The following is a 21,358-nucleotide window of genomic DNA, read 5'->3' on the forward strand; positions in this document are numbered from 1 at the left end:
GGCCAGGCGGGGGGGAAGGGAGGGACCCCCCTTCTCTCCCCCGCCCCTGGGCAGGCTCCCGCTCACCTGCTGCGCTGACGCAGGGTCTGGACTCCAGCGGGTGACTCATACTGTGCACAGCTTCTTCGTCAGGCTCGGTTGGGCTGGTTGGGGCGCGTTGTCCCTGTGGGCGTGCTCTGCCCGTTCCCCGCTTCCCCCAGGCTTGGCTCTCTCTCCTCCACTCCCTCCTGCTCCCCTGGAGAAGCCTCTCCCCTAACCTGCCTTTTCTCCTCTCTGAGGCTGCGACTCTCAGGTGGTCTCACCCGTCCGGCTCTGCCATCCTCACTTGCCCTCCACACCTGCATCTTTTCGGACGTGTCCCAGAGGAGAAACAGTTTGTCTCCTGTCTGGCTGGTGCGGGGGAAAGGAAGAGTCACAAAACAGATGGAAATGCGGCAGTATCCTCTAGGCAGTGGGCATAAATAGACACGCTGCAGGCCTTGTGAGATCAGCTGTAATAAATGTTAGAAGGAAGTCAGGAGACAAATGTAATTCCTCGTACCTGGTGATGTAAATTCAAGAGAGTGAAGAACCACTGTGACACGGATTTAAATCTCTTTGCAGGCAGTGGTTGTGAGCTCCAGGACAGCTGGTGTCTCGTCACAGAGCTGGTAAGAGTGAGACAGAAAGATTTTCTTCCCTATGTCTGCTTCTCATCCTTCCTGATTTTTTGAGAGATGTCTGAATTTAGGCAGGTACTTTCCTTCTAAACAAGTAGGTTGCAGTGTTGGTTGTGGTTTTTTAATGTGATGTCATAGCTTCCTACTTCATGATGTCTCAGCCTTACTCTGCATGGCTTGCTGTGATGTTTGGGATGGTGGTGGTAGGGAGGTGGTGGGAATAAAGTAATAAAAGTACTTTGAGAAAATGGAGGATCCTTTAGTGCGAATAGATGGGAGAGAAAAGCAGTCTTGCTGGAATTAAGAACAGGAGGTGTTGAGTAGTGAGAGGATGGATCTTAAAATCACTCAGGAAGAAACTACCAGTTGCTTGATGGGTAATCTGAATTCTACAGTAGTTTTTCAGCTGCTATAGAGTCTGGAGTGGCGTGCTGAAAAGAAGCAGTCACTGGAACAAAGATCTATCTCATTGTGTATTTCCAGATCCACGCACTTTGTGTGTGTGTCTTTCCCTATGCAGAAACAAAGGTTGGATTCCTACTCCAGAGAATTCACAAAATAAAAGGGAAGGAAGGGTGTGAGAAAAGGTCAGGGTGGGGACTGGTGGTGTTATATTGATATAAAGTGCCGCTTTTCTTAATTCCTGTTTAGGACAATGTTTTGGTAATGTGTCTTGGTAATCTCAGGGAGATGTCATTCATAGTAACTCTTCCTCCAGAGAAGGGTGAAGGGAATCCATCAGGGGCAGCAAGAGAGGGGGGGCATATTTCTGGAGGAAGTGAGCTGGTCAGGGGATAATAGAGTTAACGTCAGCTAATAAGGCGAGGGAAGTACTGCACACCAGCTCAGGACTGAAGTGATTCTCCAATTTTGGGGTCTCTGTTGGTGTCATTTAGGTTTCTCTTCCTTGCTGTGCTTTTAACCTGTTGCTTGCTTTCCTGCAAAATGGTATCTTTTGCAAATATCAGTGTTCTAAAGGACCTTGATAATCTTAAAAGATAGGCGGTAATCAAAATATTTAGCTTTTAAAAATCAACATCTCTTACCTGAGGTGGCAACAGTAGAGATTATTGGTTAATGGATCTGTATGAAATGAGCTGCCAGTCTCAGTCCCAGTCTTAGTGAATTGGTTTGTGTGTTGCAAAGTTGCTTAGCATGTCTGGTGTTTGGGATGCCTTAACAAAGGAACCACTGAGTTTGCCCCTCCTAAGTGATAGTGCGTTTGAGGTTATAACTATTTTGGAAGTGATTGGGATAATGTCTGTTTTCCTGGCTGTTAATTGCAAACTTCTCACCAAAACATGAGAAGGAAAGAAAACCTTTAAAAAAGTAAATCCTATTGAGTATTGCAACTTTATCTTCAGTGGTAAAGGTAAGGCCTTATATTTTGGTGTATGTGGTCCTACAGCTCTTCTGATCCTAGTTGGTGGTCTGTGTCAATCTGATTATCCTAGATCCTATCGAAGCTAAAATGGATAGGATATAGAGATTTTGCAATAGTCAAGTAGGATGTGGTAAACAAATAACTTCATTGTATGTTGTGAGTGCAGTGTCCCAAATGCCCCTCAAAAGACGCAGAGTTGTTGGCACTTCAGGTTTGTATTGTCAGCAGCACAAAGACTCGTTTAAATTTCTTTCTATGCCACCTTTCATCACATGGTCAAGATTTTAGATACATAAAACATACACAGGGTAAATATCTGGGAGCACTGGGGCAAAATCTCACTTGTTGACTGTGTAATGTTGATACCAGATAGGGAAAAAGAGGATGATGTCCTGCCACATTTGTTTTGTCTTTGAGGAAGTCTCAGCTTTTTTTAAACTGGAGTGCAACAACTTATATCAGTCACAGAGCAATTCTATTTCTGGTTTAAGGAAAAAAGAAAACCCCAACGACCCACAACCCTAGGAGAAATGAAAACACACTTGTTTTATGAGATAGGAGAAAAGAATATAACGTATTGGTATTATTATGACTATGAGAACTGTTGTCACTGCCCAGTCAGTGCAGTATTTCTTGGCTGGGAAGTACCTTATGATTCAGAGATGAGAGAAAATGTCTGTAACCCGAAAGCCTTTTTGTTCTGGAGAATAAATCTTCCTGTTCCCCAGACACTGGAAATATTGGGGGGGGGTTGTCTCATTTTGTTACAAATCTTAACAATCATTAGAACGGTCAGTGTTAGGTTAATGGTTGGACTGGATGGTCTTCAAGGTCTTTTGCAACCTAGATGATTCTGTGATTTTATAGTTTGCTTTTTTTCTCTTGAGTTATAAATTTTGTGCCTATAAATTTCTGCAGGAGCAAGACCTAAGTAGTCTTAACGTGACATGCTAGGTAAGAGCTAGATAAGAGCTTTGCAAACAGTCCTGAGAGGTGTTTTGAGTATTACTAGCCTATTCAGAAAGTCAAGGTCTGGAAATACAGAGTCCTGAAGAAGAAAACTTTTGAAAGCCATTTTCTGGAGCCAAATGAAGCAAGACCATCAGTGTGGTTTTTACCCACTAATATAACAAAGCTGCAAGAGTGTGACCTGAATTGAGCCTTTCTGCACCTCAGCAAGAAATGGCAAACCCTGACAGCTAAAGCTTTGCAGATCTGTCAGAGGCCATGTCAAGGAAGAGCCATCCATCCTTCAGGCTGTTGTTCCTTTGTCACTGGGAACAGTAGGATGAGACCAGCTTGAGCATCAAACTTTCACCTGGAGAGTGCCTGCAGGGCTGGCTCTGGAGATGATGGAGAGAACCTTGGATGGCACCACTTGTCACTGCTCAGGTTAGGAGTGTCATATAAAAAACTTAATGATATTTATCAGTAATGTCTTTCAGCCTTTCTTTGATTGGTATAGCTCTGCATTTCTAGCAGAAATATTTTATTTCAAACTTTTGTATAGCAAACTGGACAGTTGCCATTATCTTCTACAGACATCTTATAAATAGTTTGCAGACTTGCAGTTCATAGCCCAGAAGGTAAAAACCACTTCTGGAGAGTTTTGGGGAATACACTTTTGCAGAAGTGCCTTGGTTCTGCACCATGCTTATTTGGGTGAAAGTGTCTGTTTATTGTGCAGAAATTGACTGTCATGGAAAAGTTGTTTGGGGCCCCCTTAGACACTAATCAGAAACCTTTGGATTATATCTGTGTAGCGGTGTTTAGTGTGGAATCAATCAGCTTTATGCTAAGCCTTGAAGACTAGGGCGATTGCAGACCTGCATTTTGACATGCATAGGTTTTCTTCCCTCTCTGTTGGAAACAAGGAGAATCGTTAGAATGGATACCTCACTAATTTGTATCCCGGCCTTTTTTTCCCTATTTAAAAAAACCCTCTTGTTCCAGTTGCTCGATCTATTGTAATCCTCCTGTGTGAGATGGGCGGATCACTCATGTTCCAATCACATATCCTTTCACCACTCAAATAATGGGAGCACCAGGAAAGAGGAAACTTCCTCCTCCTCTGATCCCAAGGATCTTGGCAAACAAGAGGTTCTTCACAATAGTGCAGTTCATGCTTAGTAGGTACCAAGTGTCTGCTGTGTAAGGATAGACACCCTCTGCTTTCCAGGGCTAAAAGTGTGGTAGCTTGTGTTAACAACACAGGGAATCAGCAGAGCCATAAGTAAGTTTGTTCTGATTTTGGTTTGGTTTTTTTTCAAGAGCCACATGGGGGAAGCCTTTTCTCCAGTTTTGAGAAGTAAGAGCTTCGGCTGTTTCAAGCTGTGTCCTGCATAAAGGATCATCTGTTTGCTTTGGAGCCAGATAAATAAAAGGCAGTTCTGGTCTGAAAAGAAAATGTATGTTGATATGTAGGGTATCTGCATTCTATGTAAGTAGGTGTCTTGTAAGGTTTTTTTTTTAGAGGCAAGCTTGACACATTGAACTACGATCAGGAAGTCCATCTGTGGTCGGTCTGTCCAATGCATAAGTGGTAGGAAACAGGATTCTGCTTTTTTTCACATCTTTATTTTCAAAATCGAGATGAAATTGATACAAAACTGGAAGTTACTTGTTCTGTTTCTTTTGTATAAACTGAAAATGTTTCAGCACCTTCAGCTCCAGTGGGACACTGTCATTACAGCAGGCAGACTTGCTGGACACCATGGTATCAGTGCAGGAAGAAGATCTGTTGCATAGAAATACACTTTAGTCACACATTTTTGCACAAAATTATGTTTCCAGTGTGGCTAGGAGTCTGCAAGGTGCTTTATGGCAAGAGACACAGAGTTCGTTTACTTTTTGTTGTCTCTGTTATGTGTCTCTCTAATAGTGCTCCAGGACAGTTGGGAGGAGGCACTTTGCCCCGCCGCACTCCTGCAGTCAGTATGTGATCCCAGTTGGCAGCTGGGCAACACTGGAGTCCTGAGTGATGCTTCTGCAGTCAGTGACATCATGCTGTCAGCAACTTGCAATCCTTCCTGCCAGCCCACCTGGCTCTGCAGCTTTTGCAGATCTTGTCTCCCTTTCTAGGCCTTCCATAGGCTTTTATCTCTAACGCACTTTCTCTGCTACGAGAAAGTGGGCTGAGGGCAGTTAAAGTCCCCCAACTTTTCACTCCAAATCATGTGGTGGAAAGTAAGCATGAAGGCTATCACCTCAGCACCTCCCTCCTTGCATTTTTAGTGTGTTGCTGAACACCCAAAGCAGTGTGAGGCTGGTTGTGGTTTGTAAGCCTTAAACAGATAGTTCCTGGAATGATCCAGGTTCAGCAGTACCATATTGACTCCTTAACCAGGAGTTGGTGAGTGTCAGTGTCTGCATGGGATTCTGCATCTCTTAAAAAGCCAGGGTGTCAGGGTGAGAGGGACAGAAATTAGTTGCATCTTGCCCATCTCTTGGTCAAGTGTATGGCTGTGCTTAGTTCACTTACCTACTTGTTTGTGAAGCTGGAGCTTTCTTCTGAGTGTATATGTGCAAAGCAAATATTGACTTGTGGGACTAATGGCATTTGCAGCTCCAGGATATGCCTTTGCCTGACCTGAGGGAGAAACTGATGGGGGAAGGGTAGAAAAAGGGCTTCCTGCTGAGAGCTCCCCTTGCACATTTCACTAAGCTAGTCAGGATTTTAATTAGGAAAACCAAGCTTTCCATTGTGATAGGACAGAAATGAACTGCTGGATTCTGTGCAGGGTCTGATTTTTGTCTGATTTCTGAAGGAGGAAGAGTCGATTTAACGTTAAATTGGATGCAATCTACATGGGATTTTAAAAGCTGAGCTGGAAGAGGCTTCTAGAACTACACCTAAGTGCATGGCCTCCAGATGAGTACTGTGAGTTTGCAATCACTTTTCTCTCTTCCAAAACATATTTTTTTTCAATAAAGGAAGAGAGAATAGAGAGCAGTGGAAACCAGCTGTCAGTCCAGAGATGGCAGTGGGATGTACTGCATGATGCGTTGCTTCATACTCAAATTAAGCATAATGGAAAGCAGAGTTTTTTCCCCATGCTAGCTTACTGTCAGAGGAAGCGTTGTACACGCTGTTCCTATGACAGTGGATGAAAATCATTCTAGAAAGAATTAGGCTTGTCCTTCTGATGATGTCACTGACAGCTCCTGTGCAGTTACTAATAGTAATGTGTTCAGCGTACAAAAAACCCATTGCTTTGCAAAATGTTCATCGTCTGCACAGTCTGTATGCTAGAGGTATGGTGCTTTTTGGTGGATTCTTGCTTTTTTTGTTGCTAAAATCAGCAAGGGAATAACACTCCTGGGCAGGAGTATCTGTCCCAAAATTATGATCCTCCTGAAAGGCTCCGGACAGCATGTCCAGGCACTACCACAGCAGGCTTAAGTGGAGATCACATGGCAAAAGAGGCCAAGCAAGTAAAACATAGGCAGCAGGAGATTGTTATCTGGTGTTTTGCAAGAAGCCAGGTAATTGAAATATCTCATATTACAGCTGTGCAGAAGAGCATGTGTGTCCAGAAGTGGCCTGATATTGCCAAGTGGAAGTAAATTTGCAAGGTCCCCTTTTCACACATCAATTTGTAAAGGACACCTACACCAGAAGATAAACTAATTGGTTATAATCCTGTGTGGTGTGTATTTGCAATTCGGACAAAGGCATTGCAGCTGAAGCGCTTCAGATAGCTGTACTACCTGCTGACTCCATGCTTCCCTTGCAGCCTTCTTTTTCAGGTACCCACTGTCATTATAGCTGTTTTCTAGCAGGCTGAAATCAGTGGTTGGTGTGATTTGTTTTAGAGTCTGAACTCAAAAAGTAAAGCTGCAGGTAACAGGTACCATTTGCGTTTTAACAGAAAATGCGTTTCTTTCAAAGTGTGAACACTACCTGTTGTGTCACCAGAATTGTTTTGTATAGGAAACAAATTGCCTTTAAACATGGGAAATGCTTCTTGATGCATGGGTGAAAACTGGTTTTAATTTTAAAGTTCTGAGGGTTTAGGAGTTGCCATTAATATTTGTTGGATCTGATGTGCTTTTTCCTCTGTATCCCTTATTGTTGATAGTTTTTGGAAGTGTGTACTGTGCAAATAACACAGCTAAGTTAGCTGTAGCAACTTCATGCATGCAATTTCACAGGCTTCATGGGACCACCTGTTGTTGTTTGCTGTCTCCTGGCTAGAAGAGTTTTGAGAGTTGCTTTAGGTTTATATACATCAGTCAAAGTAAATAATTTACTATATGAATCCCGTATGCCAGATATCCTCCTCCTGGCTTGCACTGGGTGGCACCTGGCTGTGCCAAGGAAGCCTCCCTCCTGGATCCTGTGATGCTTTACTGGAGATAGAGTGGGAATGGGGAGAAAGCAGGGTGATGAAGACCTACAGGGCTGGTGTAGCGGCCTCAGCACCTTCTCTTGGAAACATCTGGCTCAGTGGGTAGTCTCCAGTGCACCACCTCCTTGTGCCACAGCAGGAGCCTTCTCTTGGTGTGATTCACACTCCCCACCCTGCCCTCCTGCACGCCCTGGTGCCAGCAGCAAGGTGAGCAGCTCTTACCCTCTCTCTGAGCCCTGTCCCAGATGGGTGCTTGCAGGAAGGTTTCTATAGGAACCAGGGTCGGGAAGAACCTGCCCACCAAGTTCAGTCCTCTAATGTCAGGGACAGGAGGGCTGGAAGCAGGCAGGGGAGTGATCTCCAGCAAGGCAGAGGCCCGCGTGAGATGACGTGGACAAGGGGAGGTGTTCCTCTCTGCTACACCTATCCTGGGGTGAGGAGAGACTTTCAGCCTTGGCACTCCTACTGCCCTGCTTTCCAAGCACAGTGGTTAATTCTCTTGTTATGGGGTCTTCTCTCATCTACGTGCCTAACACACCAGCCCGGCTCCTCTGTAGCAAGTTGGTTCAGCAGTGATTGCACATGCGATGAAGGTTAATAATGACCTAGAAGGATCCCTGCTCACATACTTGAGGCACTGGGCATGGATTCAGAGCACAGGTAATGAGAATCAAGAATTATGGCAAAAGTACCACGTGGCTGAAACAGTGACTGCATTCCCAGTAAAAGTTACTGGAAACTGGGCTGGAAGAGGGCAAGGGAGAAGGACATATTGCAGCCTCAGGAACAGGGCAGTGATAAACCTGAAATAAAAGTATCAAAATACATTCACAGTGATGTTCAAAGGGGAATAAGTGTCGTCAGCAGATTTACCAGCTTGGTGTGCATATTGTGTGTGTTCCCATGTAAAACGAGTGCACCTCATTCTGTAAATTTTGTTACGTCTTCAGCTATTGAGGGAAGAGTTGGTGCTAAGAGAATAATGGGGCTAGAGTAATGAGAAGAATAGAAAAATGTTTACAGATTTCATGGGTAAGCAACTGGCTATTGTGTGGATAACATTACTACTTAGAAACAAAAGCTGGACCTCTTTTTTTGGTTGTTTTTTGGTTTGTTTTTCTTTTTCCCCTGAGAGTTGGTGTCAGAAGATCAGTGTCTGTTCATCCGTGCCAGCCTTTCTCATGCAGATAACTGTTTAAATCTGGGAGGAAGAAACCTTATCATTTGTGTTCTCAGACATAGATGCTTTTTATGCCTCTGCAGTGTTTTACAGCTGCTTATCTTGGAGTGCTGTGACAGGCCACTTCCAGGCTGCAAGTACTCACTAGAAAGCTCACTGAGATGCAAAGACAGTAGAACCTTGTACTATGGAGTGCTATGAACAATTTGGACAGGGCCTGCTGGGTGAATCTCTGAAGTTCCTTCTTTTAGTGGTTTGCATTCATAAGTAACTTTACTGAAAAGGAGAAGCTGGAAAACCCATCCCAGACATGCAAATGTTAGTTTCTCCCAGGTTCTTTCCCAATAAGTGACTGTTGAGTGACTGTTACATCCCACTGATGGCTTTTATCTGCTTGGTGGAGGTGGCTCTTGCTGTCTCCCACGCACAGAGTTACAAGGTTGATCTTTAAGTCCAAAATATCTCTCTTTCATTACTGAACTATTTCATTGTTTTCCTGGAAAGCCCCTATAAAAATCTGCTGTGAAATGGTATCTGGAAAGTAAGGAGGGGAGCTATGCAGGCTGTTTCATCATCTGAGCTCTATCATCATCTGAATTAGAGGATCCTGGCTCATTGCAGAGGTACTCAAGAGCATATTGTCCACATCATAGCCCAGTTCATCACAGAAAATCCTTGTCAGAAGCTTTGCCAGTTCCATTCAGGGAGCTGTATTCCACAGCCTAATACACTTGCTCCTGTGGTTTGTGATACTATTCCTAAGAACTTTCAGGCTTATTGCACCTAATGATACCCCCTTAAACTTCCTTCACCATTCCAGTCCCTTCTCCATGGACATTGAGAGAATGATGATGTATAGTATAGTTTTTTAGTACTCATAATTAAACACAGGATTCACAATATGTGATGGCAAAGGTGATGAAAGTTGACTTGGTTTTTGACGTTCTCTGAATCAACAGTGCTGTTACTGTCATGAGGAATTTGGTAAATGACAGTGTTCTCTTTCTAGCTGATGCATAGGTATGAAACTAAGAGGAAATTCCAGTTTCTGGAATTTAATTTTCCTGTGAGGGAACTTAAATATTAAGGGATTTAGTTTTCCTGGGAAGAAGTTGTGTGTGAGGGGTCTGTCTGTCCCCCACCATGTTCTTAGATGCTAATTGAATTCTCTCATCACCCGTTTTTAAAAATTTTTTTTCTTCTGTTTATAACAGGGTAGTGACCTCTCACCTCTGAGAACAGCATTTCTGGATCTGCTGACAGCTTCTGCTACTCCGCTTTACCTAGCACAATGTCAGGTGAGCTGACAAAAATGAACACAGTGTCTTCTTTCTTTAGCTGCAATTTAGTAAAAGAAAGTTACTGGTTCCAAGAGCCATTCTTTACATTAACGTATTGTCTGATCAAATTGGAGGAGAGGAAATCAACCCACTCTTTGTGACCCAGCTGTCTTTTCACTCAGGGTGAGCTCAGTTCCTCCTTTAACCCTGTGCTGAAACCTGCAGAAGCTGCTTCAGCCATTGAGCATGGAGGAAAAAGGAGGTTGAAATGTAGTCTACCTTCACCATTTTTCATAAGATTGGCTTGGTGCTTGTCTCCTGCCAGATTTGCCTCAAAGTGAGTGGCTCACTTTACAATCATGAGAGATTTTGCTGTGGAGTGGTAGATCTAGAGCAGTCAGAAAGGCTGAAGAATTACTGGAGTTTGACTGTGGACTACTGAGATACAAGCTTTGCTAAAACTAGGTCTCCTCCTCCTACAGTGGCCAACTCTCCACCCCATGTTTTTGTCTAAACCTTTCTTCCTGGTCCGACTGGTTATTTCAGGGCATATAACCCTGGGGGAGACTATACGTCAAAGCCAAGTAAACCTTTGTCCTGGTGATGTACATAGTGGAAGACCTGGGACATGCTTAACAGCTTTAATTGTAAAACTTATGTCTGCTTTTATTCCAAGGGAAGCTATTTAGTGGGATGCTACCTAAGACTGGAAAGGTGCTTATCCTGAACACAGAAGACCAAGATGTTAGGCATACTTTCACTGCTGCAGCTCTCTGTACGTGGTCTGCAACATCCCAGCCCTTCTGGAGCAAAGGGGGCAGCTGAGCATCTTGCTGAGGGCTCTGATTGCCCGTTTTGGTGCCTGGGTGACAAAAGTTTCAGAGAGCTCTGGAGTGCTGCTGGTGCTGGGGCTAGTGCCTCCATAGGAGGTGTTTACTTCTCCATAATAATTTTTTTTTGGTAATGGTTCCCCTGGCTTGGCACTGATCGCACTTCTTTTCCAAGCAGAAGAAAAATCACATGATGCCATGGAACTATTTTTTCTTCCCTAAAAGTCCCTTTCTTAGAGAGGATTTCATTTGGCCTTTCTGCTCCTTTTACTTAGTAATAAGGGACAAAACCATCTGAAATTACTTGCTTCCTTGGTGAAGTGGGAGCTGCCTCAATGTCTAGAGTAGCAACAAACTGCTGAGGGAGTCCTTCCCTTGGTGGAACAGTCTGTATGGAGTGTGTGTCTTCCAAAGGAGTCCTTCGAGGTTTTCACTGCAATATGTTGATCTCTTTCTGTTTAGGCCATCACACTCCCTCTGCTGGGGGTCCCTTCTCAGCACTCACTCCCAGCATTTGGCCTCAGGAGATCCTGGCAAAATACACACAGGTACAGTGTGGGGCAGGGAGGGGGTGTTCTCTGGCTCTGCACAGAAATAAATGGACCCTGGTGATTTCTGGTGGTCTCTGAAAGCTACAGGGAAAAGGAGGGAGAGGTGCACTTCTCCTCCAGTGGTTCAGTTGTGGATGCTTATTTGCTGCTTAAACTTCATGTATTTTGTGGCTTCATCCTGGCTCTTGCAACAGGATCTTGCAGAGCACAAAGAAACTTGTGTGAATTATTGCCCTGCTGTTTTGCAACTATTGCTCCACTGTAAAAATGTTGACACCCTCAGAGAGACTCTGTCATCATCAAACTACTCTGGATGGCTTGTGCATGGCAGGAAATGCTAGCCTCAAGGTTTGTCACCAGGTGGGCAGAGCAGGAAGGAAGAAAGCAGCTATGGAATTTCATAATTTACCTGCAGTGTTTGCTGAAGGCAGTTGAGCCCAGTGAAGCAGGTTACATCTTATTGTGGAGCTACTCTAGAAGCACACTTCTTGGGTGCTGCCTGGGTGCAGTGCTTGTGAGAGACCCCACAGGAGGGCCAGGTGGGCTTGCAGGAAAGGGTAGGTTTTCACTCCTTAAAAAAGTCTGGTTGTAACCTCCAGTGTGTATCCACCAATGCCAACCATGAGCACAGATGATGAAAATTAAGGTCATGGACCTTAATTTCTTTTGGTTTATAATTTGGTTTGCTTCACAGGTGCAAATCCTGGTTTTGCCTGCCGTCTTTCAGAGAAAATCTGAAAGCAACAGGCAGGGGATGGAGCAATGCAGGGAGCTGTATTTGCAGTGTGTGTGTGCAGGGGTAAAGAGGACTGCTGTGTATTAGAGATGCATACAGTAAAGACCACTTTAGCTGGTGTGTGTGGTTTCCTCAGTCCATGAGGAAGGCTGCGTTCCCCTCCAGGTGGGAAGTCCTGATCTTGATATGATGGGTGCTCATGCTCTGCTGGAAAAAACAATTGCTGGGAAAATCAATGTGGGTGTGAAGGCAGAGGGCTTCAGAACTTCCATGGAGAAGTCAAAATGGGAATGGCATGCAACACCTCCCCAGTCGGGAATTATGGTGAGAGGCATTAAAACTAACAGGGCAAGGAGATTAGTTGCTCAGAGAGCACAGTGCGGACAGCAACTGGATAGGGCAATATCCACATGTCTCTGTTCAGTTCTTCAGTGCTGAACTGATGAAAGCATCTGTTCTCCTTCCTCATGTCTTGCAGAAAGAAGAATCCATTGAGCAGCCAGAGTTCTACTATGATGAATTCGGTTTCCGAGTTGATAAAGAAGGTAAAGCCAGTCCCATCCCTCCCCCTTCCATTGTGTCCTGTGTCCAGCCCTTCCCATGCTTCTGAGTATGGCAGGGTGATTTTATAACCATTCTGTTCTAGGTCTTCTCTACCCACCTGTCATCATCTTTGATGATGATCAATCAATCAATTTGATCAATCCTACCACTGTAATTAAGTGCATTAGATGTGCTTATGGCCAGTGTGAAGCATAGACTGTTCAGCAGAGTCATTTCTATTCTCTTATGCTTGTGCCATGAATAAGAGAGAGAAAAGTTAAGAGGAATTTACCATGACCATTCACAGCTGCATGCTGGGGAAGGGCAGCTTTCCCAGTTCACAGTGGGGTCTCTGTCATGTTCAATAGCACTGTAAGCACTGACAGCAGGCACAGTGACATGTGCTGTCTGTTGAAAAACTCGTGACCAAGGTGAGTGGCAGCAGTATGTGTTCTGCCCAGCAGCTTGGCAAAGTGTAGGAAGTGTAGGGGAAGAACCTGATTTTTTCTGCAAGATATGGAGGCAGGCAACAAAACAGGAGATGTGGAGAGCTATTGCAGCTGGGCATTGAACTACAACAGCTGTCTGCCTTTGCAAAGAGGAAGAGAAATGAATGGGGGACATAGGAATTGCTTTATGTGCTCTGAGAGGATGTTTCCAGGGCTCAGGCTATACAGTGCAAAGGCAGAAGTTACTTGCATGTGTACCCTGAAGCACCTTGAGTCATAGAGGATCCTCTCTGAAGCAATGACCAGGAAATGAAGACAGAACACATCTATTTTCTTCAGCCAGAACATTTGATAGACTTGTTTATTGTAAAGTTATCAGAAGGATTTGGACTGCATTGTTGGGATATGTTATATGGTGAAGGACAGAGTGCCTTACGTCAGGCTTGTACTACTTGTGCTAAAGTATCTATTTTGGAAAGCCAGCCTCAGGTTAAGGTGATCTCTCATTGTGAATTTTGAAATGTCCATATTAAAGCTTTTTTGGTGATTAAATATCCCCAAAGTTAATATTTTGTACCTCATTACTTGTATGAGCATAGAGCTTCTGCTTTCCACCTCTGAGGCTTGCTATGCCTTTGGCAGTCTGATTTACAGATCCTTACAAAACCCAGCAGGATGACTGCTGCCAGGGTCTTGTTTAATTCCAGCCACACGGCTTTAAATTGTAAGTAATGACTAGAAGCCTACTGGCAGCTTCTTAGTTCTCAAGGCCCCAGTGCCTTTTGCTTATGACCATAAAATTTTCTGCATGAAGACTGTTAGAAACCAAGCTTTGCCTTTCCATGCTCTGGATGGAAGACTTTAATGTGCTTTCTACAGATGGCCTTCCTACTCCCCACCCTGCCCAGTGTTTGTTCCCTCTCACTTGCCTCCATTTCATTCTCCTTCCTTTGCTGAAGCAGATGGTGCTGAGCCAAACTCCAGCAAGCTTCTGGGAGTTCCACTGACAGAGGACCCACAGCAGAGACTCAAGTGGCAGGCTCATCTGGAATTCACACATAACCATGACGTGGGTGACCTCACCTGGGACAAAATTGAGGTCACCCTACCACATTCAGACAAGCTGCGCTCCCTGGTGCTAGCTGGCATTCCGCACAGCATGAGGCCACAGGTAAGAGTGCTTCCTGTCCTGGGCAGGCTCTCCTGCCTGGAGTAAGAGGCAGTGGAGTGAGACTTTCTCTTGGTTGAGAGGGTGCCAGATTATGGCTTTCTGTGGCTGTCCTAGTGACTCTTCCTATCTCTGTGTACCTCATCTCCCCAGCTGTGGATGCGCCTGTCAGGGGCCTTGCAGAAGAAGAGGAATTCAGAGATGTCATATCGGGATATTGTGAAAAACAGCTCTAATGATGAAACCATTGCTGCCAAGCAGGTAGGAGATACTGCCTAGTGCTGACTGGGTGCAAGGGAGTGGGGAGGAGGGCAAGATTTGCTGTGTGAGGAGGAAGGGGTGCCTGCCTAACACCTGCAGCAGGGACAGTTGAGAGGACATACGTGGTTGAATCCTGCTAAAGCTTAATCCTGTTGGGCATATTTCTCCTTTGTTTTGTTGGAACAGCAACTTCCTAGGACAGCAGGGGAGGGGTTGGACCCATGCTACCTGCAGGCTAGAAAACAACATCTTATCAAACATCCTGATATTCATTGAGGGAAATGAAAGATGAAAGACTGACAGATGCACCTCTGTTGAGGTAGTGGCAGCTGCTTCCAGGGACTGTCTTTGTTCTCTCAAATGCAAAGTCTCTGAACACCAAGACTGTTACAGGGTGTTTTCTCTCTCTCTCTGACCTCTCCTTTTGTGGGAAGAGGCAAAGGCTATGGCAAAAGAAACTGAGCTCTGCACATATTCACCTCTCACTACAAAGCTAGGTTCAAAATGGTTGGAAGGAGGAACAACACTACCCAAGGGAGATCTGTGGGCTGTTCACCTCCAAGTCCCCTGTCATAGATGTGGTCAGGTTGTTGGTTTCTTCCGGGGTTGGGTTTGTTGGGAAGCCTTGTTTGAAATCCAAGCAGATGAAATTCCCAACTAGTATGCCTACTGTTCTCAGTGGTGAAGCTAGGGGCTGAGTCACTGTCTGCATTGGCACTTTTCCACATGTCACTTTAACAGTGAATGTTGTTAAACTGAACCCAGGTGCTTGGACAGGGCCATCTTCTTTGGTGCCTAAGGACTTAATGTGTTAGTGTGGGGAAGCAGAGTTCCCTCAGGCAAGAGGCCCTGAGGAAGTGCAGAGAGCAGAAGGCAATTGTTCAGATGCTGTTAGCTGACCCTGTCCTTCCTTATGGCTGTCTCACAGATTGAAAAGGACTTGCTCCGCACCATGCCCAGCAACGCCTGTTTCTCCAGCATGAACAGTATTGGGGTGCCACGGCTACGCAGGATACTACGGGGACTTGCCTGGCTCTACCCAGAGATTGGGTATTGCCAAGGCACTGGCATGGTAACCTGCTTTCAGAGTGTCTTTATGATATGCTTTCAGAGTGTCTTTATGATGGGGATTGTTTTTTTTGTGGTGGCTATGCTGGGGCAAGTGATTTGAGGCAGTGCTGCCAGACACTATTGCCTCCAGATGAGCTGAAGGGAAATCCCTTTCACATGGAATGTTTTTCCTGGGGAAGGGAAAGCAGAGTAGCACCACATGTCCAAAGATGTGAAAGAATTCAGTTCATCTGTTGGAGAGGGACAGGCATTACACTGAGGAGAAATCACTTCAGTGGGAGACTGCAGGAGAGCTGCTGTGAAGGAAGTTGTTGGTCACCTAGATACTAGTCCATCTCTCCATGGAGGAAGTGGGGAAAGAGTTCTGCTCCTCTTAGGACATGAAGTTCTCCTTCCTTCAAAATCCTAGGTGGCTGCCTCCCTGCTGCTCTTCTTGGAGGAGGAAGATGCCTTCTGGATGATGTGCGCTATCATTGAGGAACTGGTTCCTGCCTCCTACTTCAGCACCACACTGATGGGTGTGCAGACTGACCAGCGTGTCCTGCGACAGCTCATTGTGCAGTACTTGCCCCGCCTGGACAAGCTGCTTCAAGAGCATGACATTGGTAAAAGTGTGACCTGGAAACCATAGCTTTTCTTGCCATGATGACATGCAGACAAAAGTTGTTGCTTTTATTTCACAAAGGGAGAGCAACAGGGCTAAGAGCAAACTCCTGACCCTGGAGACAGTGGATGGTCATCTTTAATCTGGGAGGAGAGCACCTAGGAGAGTCCATCTTCACTGGCTGGCTGACTTCCCTTGTCATGTTTCTTTCCTGTGTCTTTATTCACAGAGCTCTCCTTGATCACCTTGCACTGGTTCCTCACCTCTTTTGCTAGTGTTGTCCACATCAAGCTGCTGCTACGTATTTGGGACCTCTTCTTCTACCAGGGCTCTCTGGTGCTGTTCCAGCTCACTTTGGGCATGCTCAGTATGAAGGTAATTCTCACCTCCTCTTCCTTCTTTATAGAACTTTAGTGTTTAATTCTGAGTTTTAGGGGCAAGAAGGTTTTGTATCCGCTTCCTGTGTGTGGTTTGGGAATGTGCTCGGGAAAACAACTTCCTGCCTTCCTCAGAACTGGGGGCTGGGAAGAACTTCCAAGGCACTTTACAGGATACAGGAATTGCTGTTTCCCCTGCATACCTTATTTGTTCCCTCATAATTAAACCTCATCAGCTGCCCCACTGTGTTCAGTCTAGATCCCAACCTGAGTGTCCTTCTTACCTAAACCAAGATACTTAAGGAATTTGCACCAACATCTGAGCAGAGATACAAAGCCGAGGTTGTGGTCATGTGGGAAGCTTTTGATAGCACTGTTGAATGCTCCAAGAGATTAGCATTGTCCTAACTACGTTTGATTTGGCTGGTTTACATTTAACTGCCCGATCTTTTCCCTTTTATGCAAATTACAATTTTGTGGTTTAGCTTACTGTGTGAAGGGCAAGGGTGAGCCTGCTGGGAGTAAGGGGAAGGTGGAGCACAGTTTGACACAGTAGGTGCTCTGTAGTGCGTGAGACTGAGCAGCTTGCATATCCTTGTCCCCAACAAGATCCCTGGTGTGCCCAGTCTGCAGTGGGTGCAGAATAGCTTCTGTTTTGTCTTTTCTTGCTGATTTGATTTCATTTCAGTGATGGATGCAGTGATTCAGAAACATGCCAGCTAGAATTCTGGGGGCAGATTACAGTGCAGTAGAGTAGTAAAAGATTCTGTTCCCCTCCCATAGGTAGCATGGACTCTTTTTACTGAAGTTTTAATGGAATTATCTAGTTGTACCTCCATTGTTTCTGGCCCAGGCTTTACACTGAATGTACAATTGCATCTAGCAGCCCGCAGAGCATAAATGTCATGCTCACTGTTCTGTGTGGCAAAATGACTGCATCGTTGCAGGAAGATGAGCTAATCCAGTCTGAGAACTCTGCCTCAATCTTCAACACGCTCTCAGACATCCCAAGTCAGATTGAAGATGCAGATGTGTTGCTGCGGGAGGCCATGCGTGTGGCTGGCTCTCTCACAGATGTGGCGGTGGAGACACAGCGTCGTAAACACTTGGCCTACCTCATTGCTGACCAAGGGCAGCTGCTCAACTCCAGCACCACTGTCAACAATTTATCCAAAGTGAGTGCACAGAATCCCATCTGCCTCTGCTGCTGTGTTTTTACTGTTCCTTTATGTGTTCCCTCCCAAATGGTCTTTGTGAGCAAGAGGTCCTCCTGAAAGGGATATTGACATTGATTGTAATTATCATTAATGAGTGTTATGATGAAAAGTGAAGCATTTTATTAATGGAAACTAAAAGAAACAGCATATGCTTTTGTCAGAGTTTGCTTAGAGCATGCGGAGTAGAAATTAGAGTTAATCCATTAGTAAGAAACTGATACACGAAAATAGCTCTGGAGGCTAGAGTCAGAAAACAGCAGCAGCCTTTGACAAGCTAAATAAAAAATGCACCTGTGTTTAATCTTGGACTACAGCCTGCAGTTACAGATGTAGTAGCTCCTGTTTGTCAAGCCTGTGTGGAAGATATATTCTTGATGCCCTTCTGTGTGCTAATCATAAGACACTCCTGTAATACTAAAATGTAATAAGCATCCACTTAGAAATTTATATGTAATTACATGTAGAACTGCTTTTGGCAACAAGTAGAATTAGAACTAAAATTACTCGATTCACGGTTGATTCTTGAACTTCGGTTATGCTTTCATAATAATTGAGCTATATATAACTTATTGCACATGGAGCAGATCAAGCAGTAGAGCTGGTTCATTGCATTAGAACTAGAACAACTCCTGTTTAAAACTGCCAGTTCACTTGCCTGCCCCTTCCAGTGGTAGGTGTCAGGACCCCTTACCCAGAGCTGACCTGTGTGGAGGACTGCTATTATTTTATTTCTGAAATCTGCCCCAATGTGTGCACTTTGTTTTCTCTCTTCCCTCTCCCTCAGATTGTGCGGCGCAGGACCCAACGCAGGAAATCTGGCATCACCTCTCTGCTTTTCGGTAAGGACAACCCTGTGCTTTTCACGTGGTGCTGATGGATATAGCAGCCTGGGAGGGAAGGAAGTGAGCAAAGCAGGGAAACAGTGGGACAGGGGAAGAGGAGAGAAGGGATCCAGAACTGAAGGGTGAGCAGGAAGAAGTGCAGTTTTCCACTTGCTTTGGTCTGAGCTCATAAAGTGAATTTTCGGTTAGATGGTTAGTCCTTAAATGTTGACTAACAGTGGGCTGCAGCTCATCCCAGCTGTAATGTCTTCCTTGTACTGACCAACAGGTAAAAGACATTTTCTGGCAGGCTATATGCAGTCCACAGGCTGGATGTTGTACTCTCCTGATCTCACTTTGCTCAGTTCAGGATCATCTCTAAAGATCTGATACAGGGTATTATGGTCCAATGTATCACTCATTAAAATTTATGAATGCAAACATAACTAATGTTCCCCCTTACTCTGAGAGTTCGATGTTGTGAACACTTTTGAGTCTTAATTTTCTTCGCTTATGAGCTAAGTCAGCATTTGTCCAGAAAGCACAGCATCAGAATAGGTTTTGCATGGGTTTAACAGTAACTTGCTTCTGTGACCCCATAATAGCCCTTTCTATTGTAAGCCTCGCTGTCATCACCTTTGTTGCAACTGGTTAGCTTTCTTGAAATTGCCACATCTCACCACAGAAACTGTTTTCTGGAGCAAGACAACATACTGAATTTACAGGGTTCAAATAGTGTTCCTGTTGTGGTTGAAATGGCCCAAATAAATTTAAAACTGGGTTTTACTGATCTTTTCGGAGGAGTGCTTTTCTGGTGTTCTCTGGGAAACTGATATATTGTCAGAGGCTTGCTACAAGCACATACACCGTTACATATAAAAGTTATGGTAGAAGACCAATGAAGTGAAGAAATGGAGGAATGTTGCTTGTGCAACCTAAACTCAGACCTCTTTTATGTAATGTTGTCCTTCAGTATAGACTGAACTGGCTGCTGCCAAATACAGCCTTCTTGTGTTTCAGAGTCTCCCTGACCAAGTTTGAGTAGCTTTATGAAAGTGATAGTGATATCCATGCACAAACATAAATTTTAAGTTCATGCTTCAAAATGTATCAGTAGTAGAACTGAGATGATTGATAGCATTTTCACATTTTAGTGGGGTTTCTGTACAGTGACTGTCATTGTTTTTACCTAATATTCTTAGTGATTAAAACACTGGTTAAAATAGAGAAGTTATCATCCTGCAGCAGATGAACAGAATGGAAATTTCAGTCCAAGTGAGGGGAAGGAAGGCTTGGATGTGATCAATTCACCTTATACTGGGAACTGTCAAATAACCTTAACTGTGAAGTCTGCTGCCTGTGGTAGTTATTGTGTAGAGCTGGTACATAGCCCTTGTCTGGATGGGAGTAAGAATCATAGCATGGTTTGGGTTGGAAGGGACCTTAAAGATCATCTAGTTCCAACCCCCCTGCCATGGGCAGGGACACCTTCCACTAGACCAGGTTGCTCAAAGCCCCGTCCAGCCTGGCCTTGAACCCTTCCAGGGAGGGGGACAGTCACAACCTCTCTGGGCAACCTGTGCCAGTGTCCCACCACTCTTAACAGAAAAGAATTCCTTCCTTGTATCTAATCTAAATCTATCCTTTGTCAGTTTAAAACCATTACCCTTTATCCCATCATTACATGTCCTTGTAAAAACTCCCTCCCCATCTTTCCTGTAGGCCCCCTTTAGGTGCTGGAAAGCCACTGTAAGGTCTCTTTGGAGCCACCTCTTCTCCAGGCTGAACAAACCCAACTCTCTCAGCCTGTCCTCACAGGAGAAGTGCTCCAGCCCCCGATCATCTTTGTGGCCTCCTCTGGGACTCACTGGAGCAGGTCCATGTCCTTCTTATGCTAGAGCCCCAGAGCTGAACACAGTACTGCAGGTGGGGTCTCATGAGAGTGGAGCAGAGGGGGAGAATCACCTCCCTTGACCTGCTGGCCACACTTGTCTTGATGCAGCCCAGGATGTGGTGGGCTTTCTGGACTGTGAGCACACATTACTGACTAAGACTCTGTTTTTCATCCACCAGTAACCCAAGTCCTTCTCCTCAGAGCTACTCTCAATCCAGCCAGTATTGATACCAGGGATTGCCCTGACCCATGTGCAGGACCTTGTACTTGGCCTTGTTGACCTTAATGAGGTCTGCATGGGCCCAGCTCTCAAGATTGTTAAGGTCCCTCTGGATGGCACATCCCTTCCCTCCAGCATGTTGACCACACCACACAGCTTGGTGTTGTCAAGAACTTACCCAGAACTTAATTCTTCTTCCTTACAGTGAATACAGATTTAGTAGTCACTTGAACAGGAGTCATACAGTCACAGCAGCACTGTTTGGAAGGGACCTCTAGATGTCTGAAGCCCAACCTTTCCTGGTCAAAGCCAGACTCTTGTATGCTAGATCGGGTTGGCCAGGGCTTTTGCTACGTGAAATTCAAAGAGTTGGACCAGATTTCTAATGAAGGAATAGAAAGAAGAAACAGCAACAGATAGTTTGGCAGAGAATAAGACATGCATGTTGCCCTTTTCCTTTTGGATGGGCATTGCAACAAGGAAATGCCGGAGAGGAGAGCTAATCCTCTGCACAACTGTGCAGCTAGTCATTCTTTGCAGGCTCAGAATAGACCCTTCTCACGTGTGGCTGATCCGGCACTGGTTTCCTGTTTTGGAAATGTAGATGCAGGCGTGTCGGGTGCAACGAGGTGAATCTGGTGGAAACCCCAGTTACTTTCCTCTGTATCATGTATATTGTAAGGTGGGAGGGTGTGGAACTTGCTTCCCATATCTCCTGCTTGTGTTTGGACAGGATTGATCTGAGTACAGAGGGATGAGCAC

At 45.0% G+C, this 21,358-nt stretch overlaps 1 protein-coding gene across 1 annotated transcript in view; it reads left to right on the forward strand.

Moving 5' to 3' along the window:
• The first annotated feature begins 548 nt into the window (after nucleotides 1-548).
• The window catches only part of SGSM3 (small G protein signaling modulator 3), a 32,014-nt gene continuing 11,204 nt past the window's right edge, over nucleotides 549-21,358 (forward strand). The window contains exons 1-11 of the mRNA XM_026840983.1: nucleotides 549-650; nucleotides 9,789-9,872; nucleotides 11,147-11,232; nucleotides 12,450-12,516; nucleotides 13,926-14,134; nucleotides 14,285-14,392; nucleotides 15,321-15,464; nucleotides 15,873-16,068; nucleotides 16,297-16,442; nucleotides 17,392-17,619; nucleotides 18,446-18,500. Of these exons, the coding sequence (XP_026696784.1) occupies nucleotides 9,866-9,872; nucleotides 11,147-11,232; nucleotides 12,450-12,516; nucleotides 13,926-14,134; nucleotides 14,285-14,392; nucleotides 15,321-15,464; nucleotides 15,873-16,068; nucleotides 16,297-16,442; nucleotides 17,392-17,619; nucleotides 18,446-18,500 (1,246 nt within the window). The 5' untranslated portion in view covers nucleotides 549-650; nucleotides 9,789-9,865. The remainder of the gene's footprint in view (nucleotides 651-9,788; nucleotides 9,873-11,146; nucleotides 11,233-12,449; nucleotides 12,517-13,925; nucleotides 14,135-14,284; nucleotides 14,393-15,320; nucleotides 15,465-15,872; nucleotides 16,069-16,296; nucleotides 16,443-17,391; nucleotides 17,620-18,445; nucleotides 18,501-21,358) is intronic.

This window comes from Athene cunicularia (assembly GCF_003259725.1).
Source record: "Athene cunicularia isolate RWA chromosome 1 unlocalized genomic scaffold, athCun1 chr1_part2, whole genome shotgun sequence".
NCBI classification, from domain to species: Eukaryota; Metazoa; Chordata; class Aves; order Strigiformes; family Strigidae; genus Athene; species Athene cunicularia.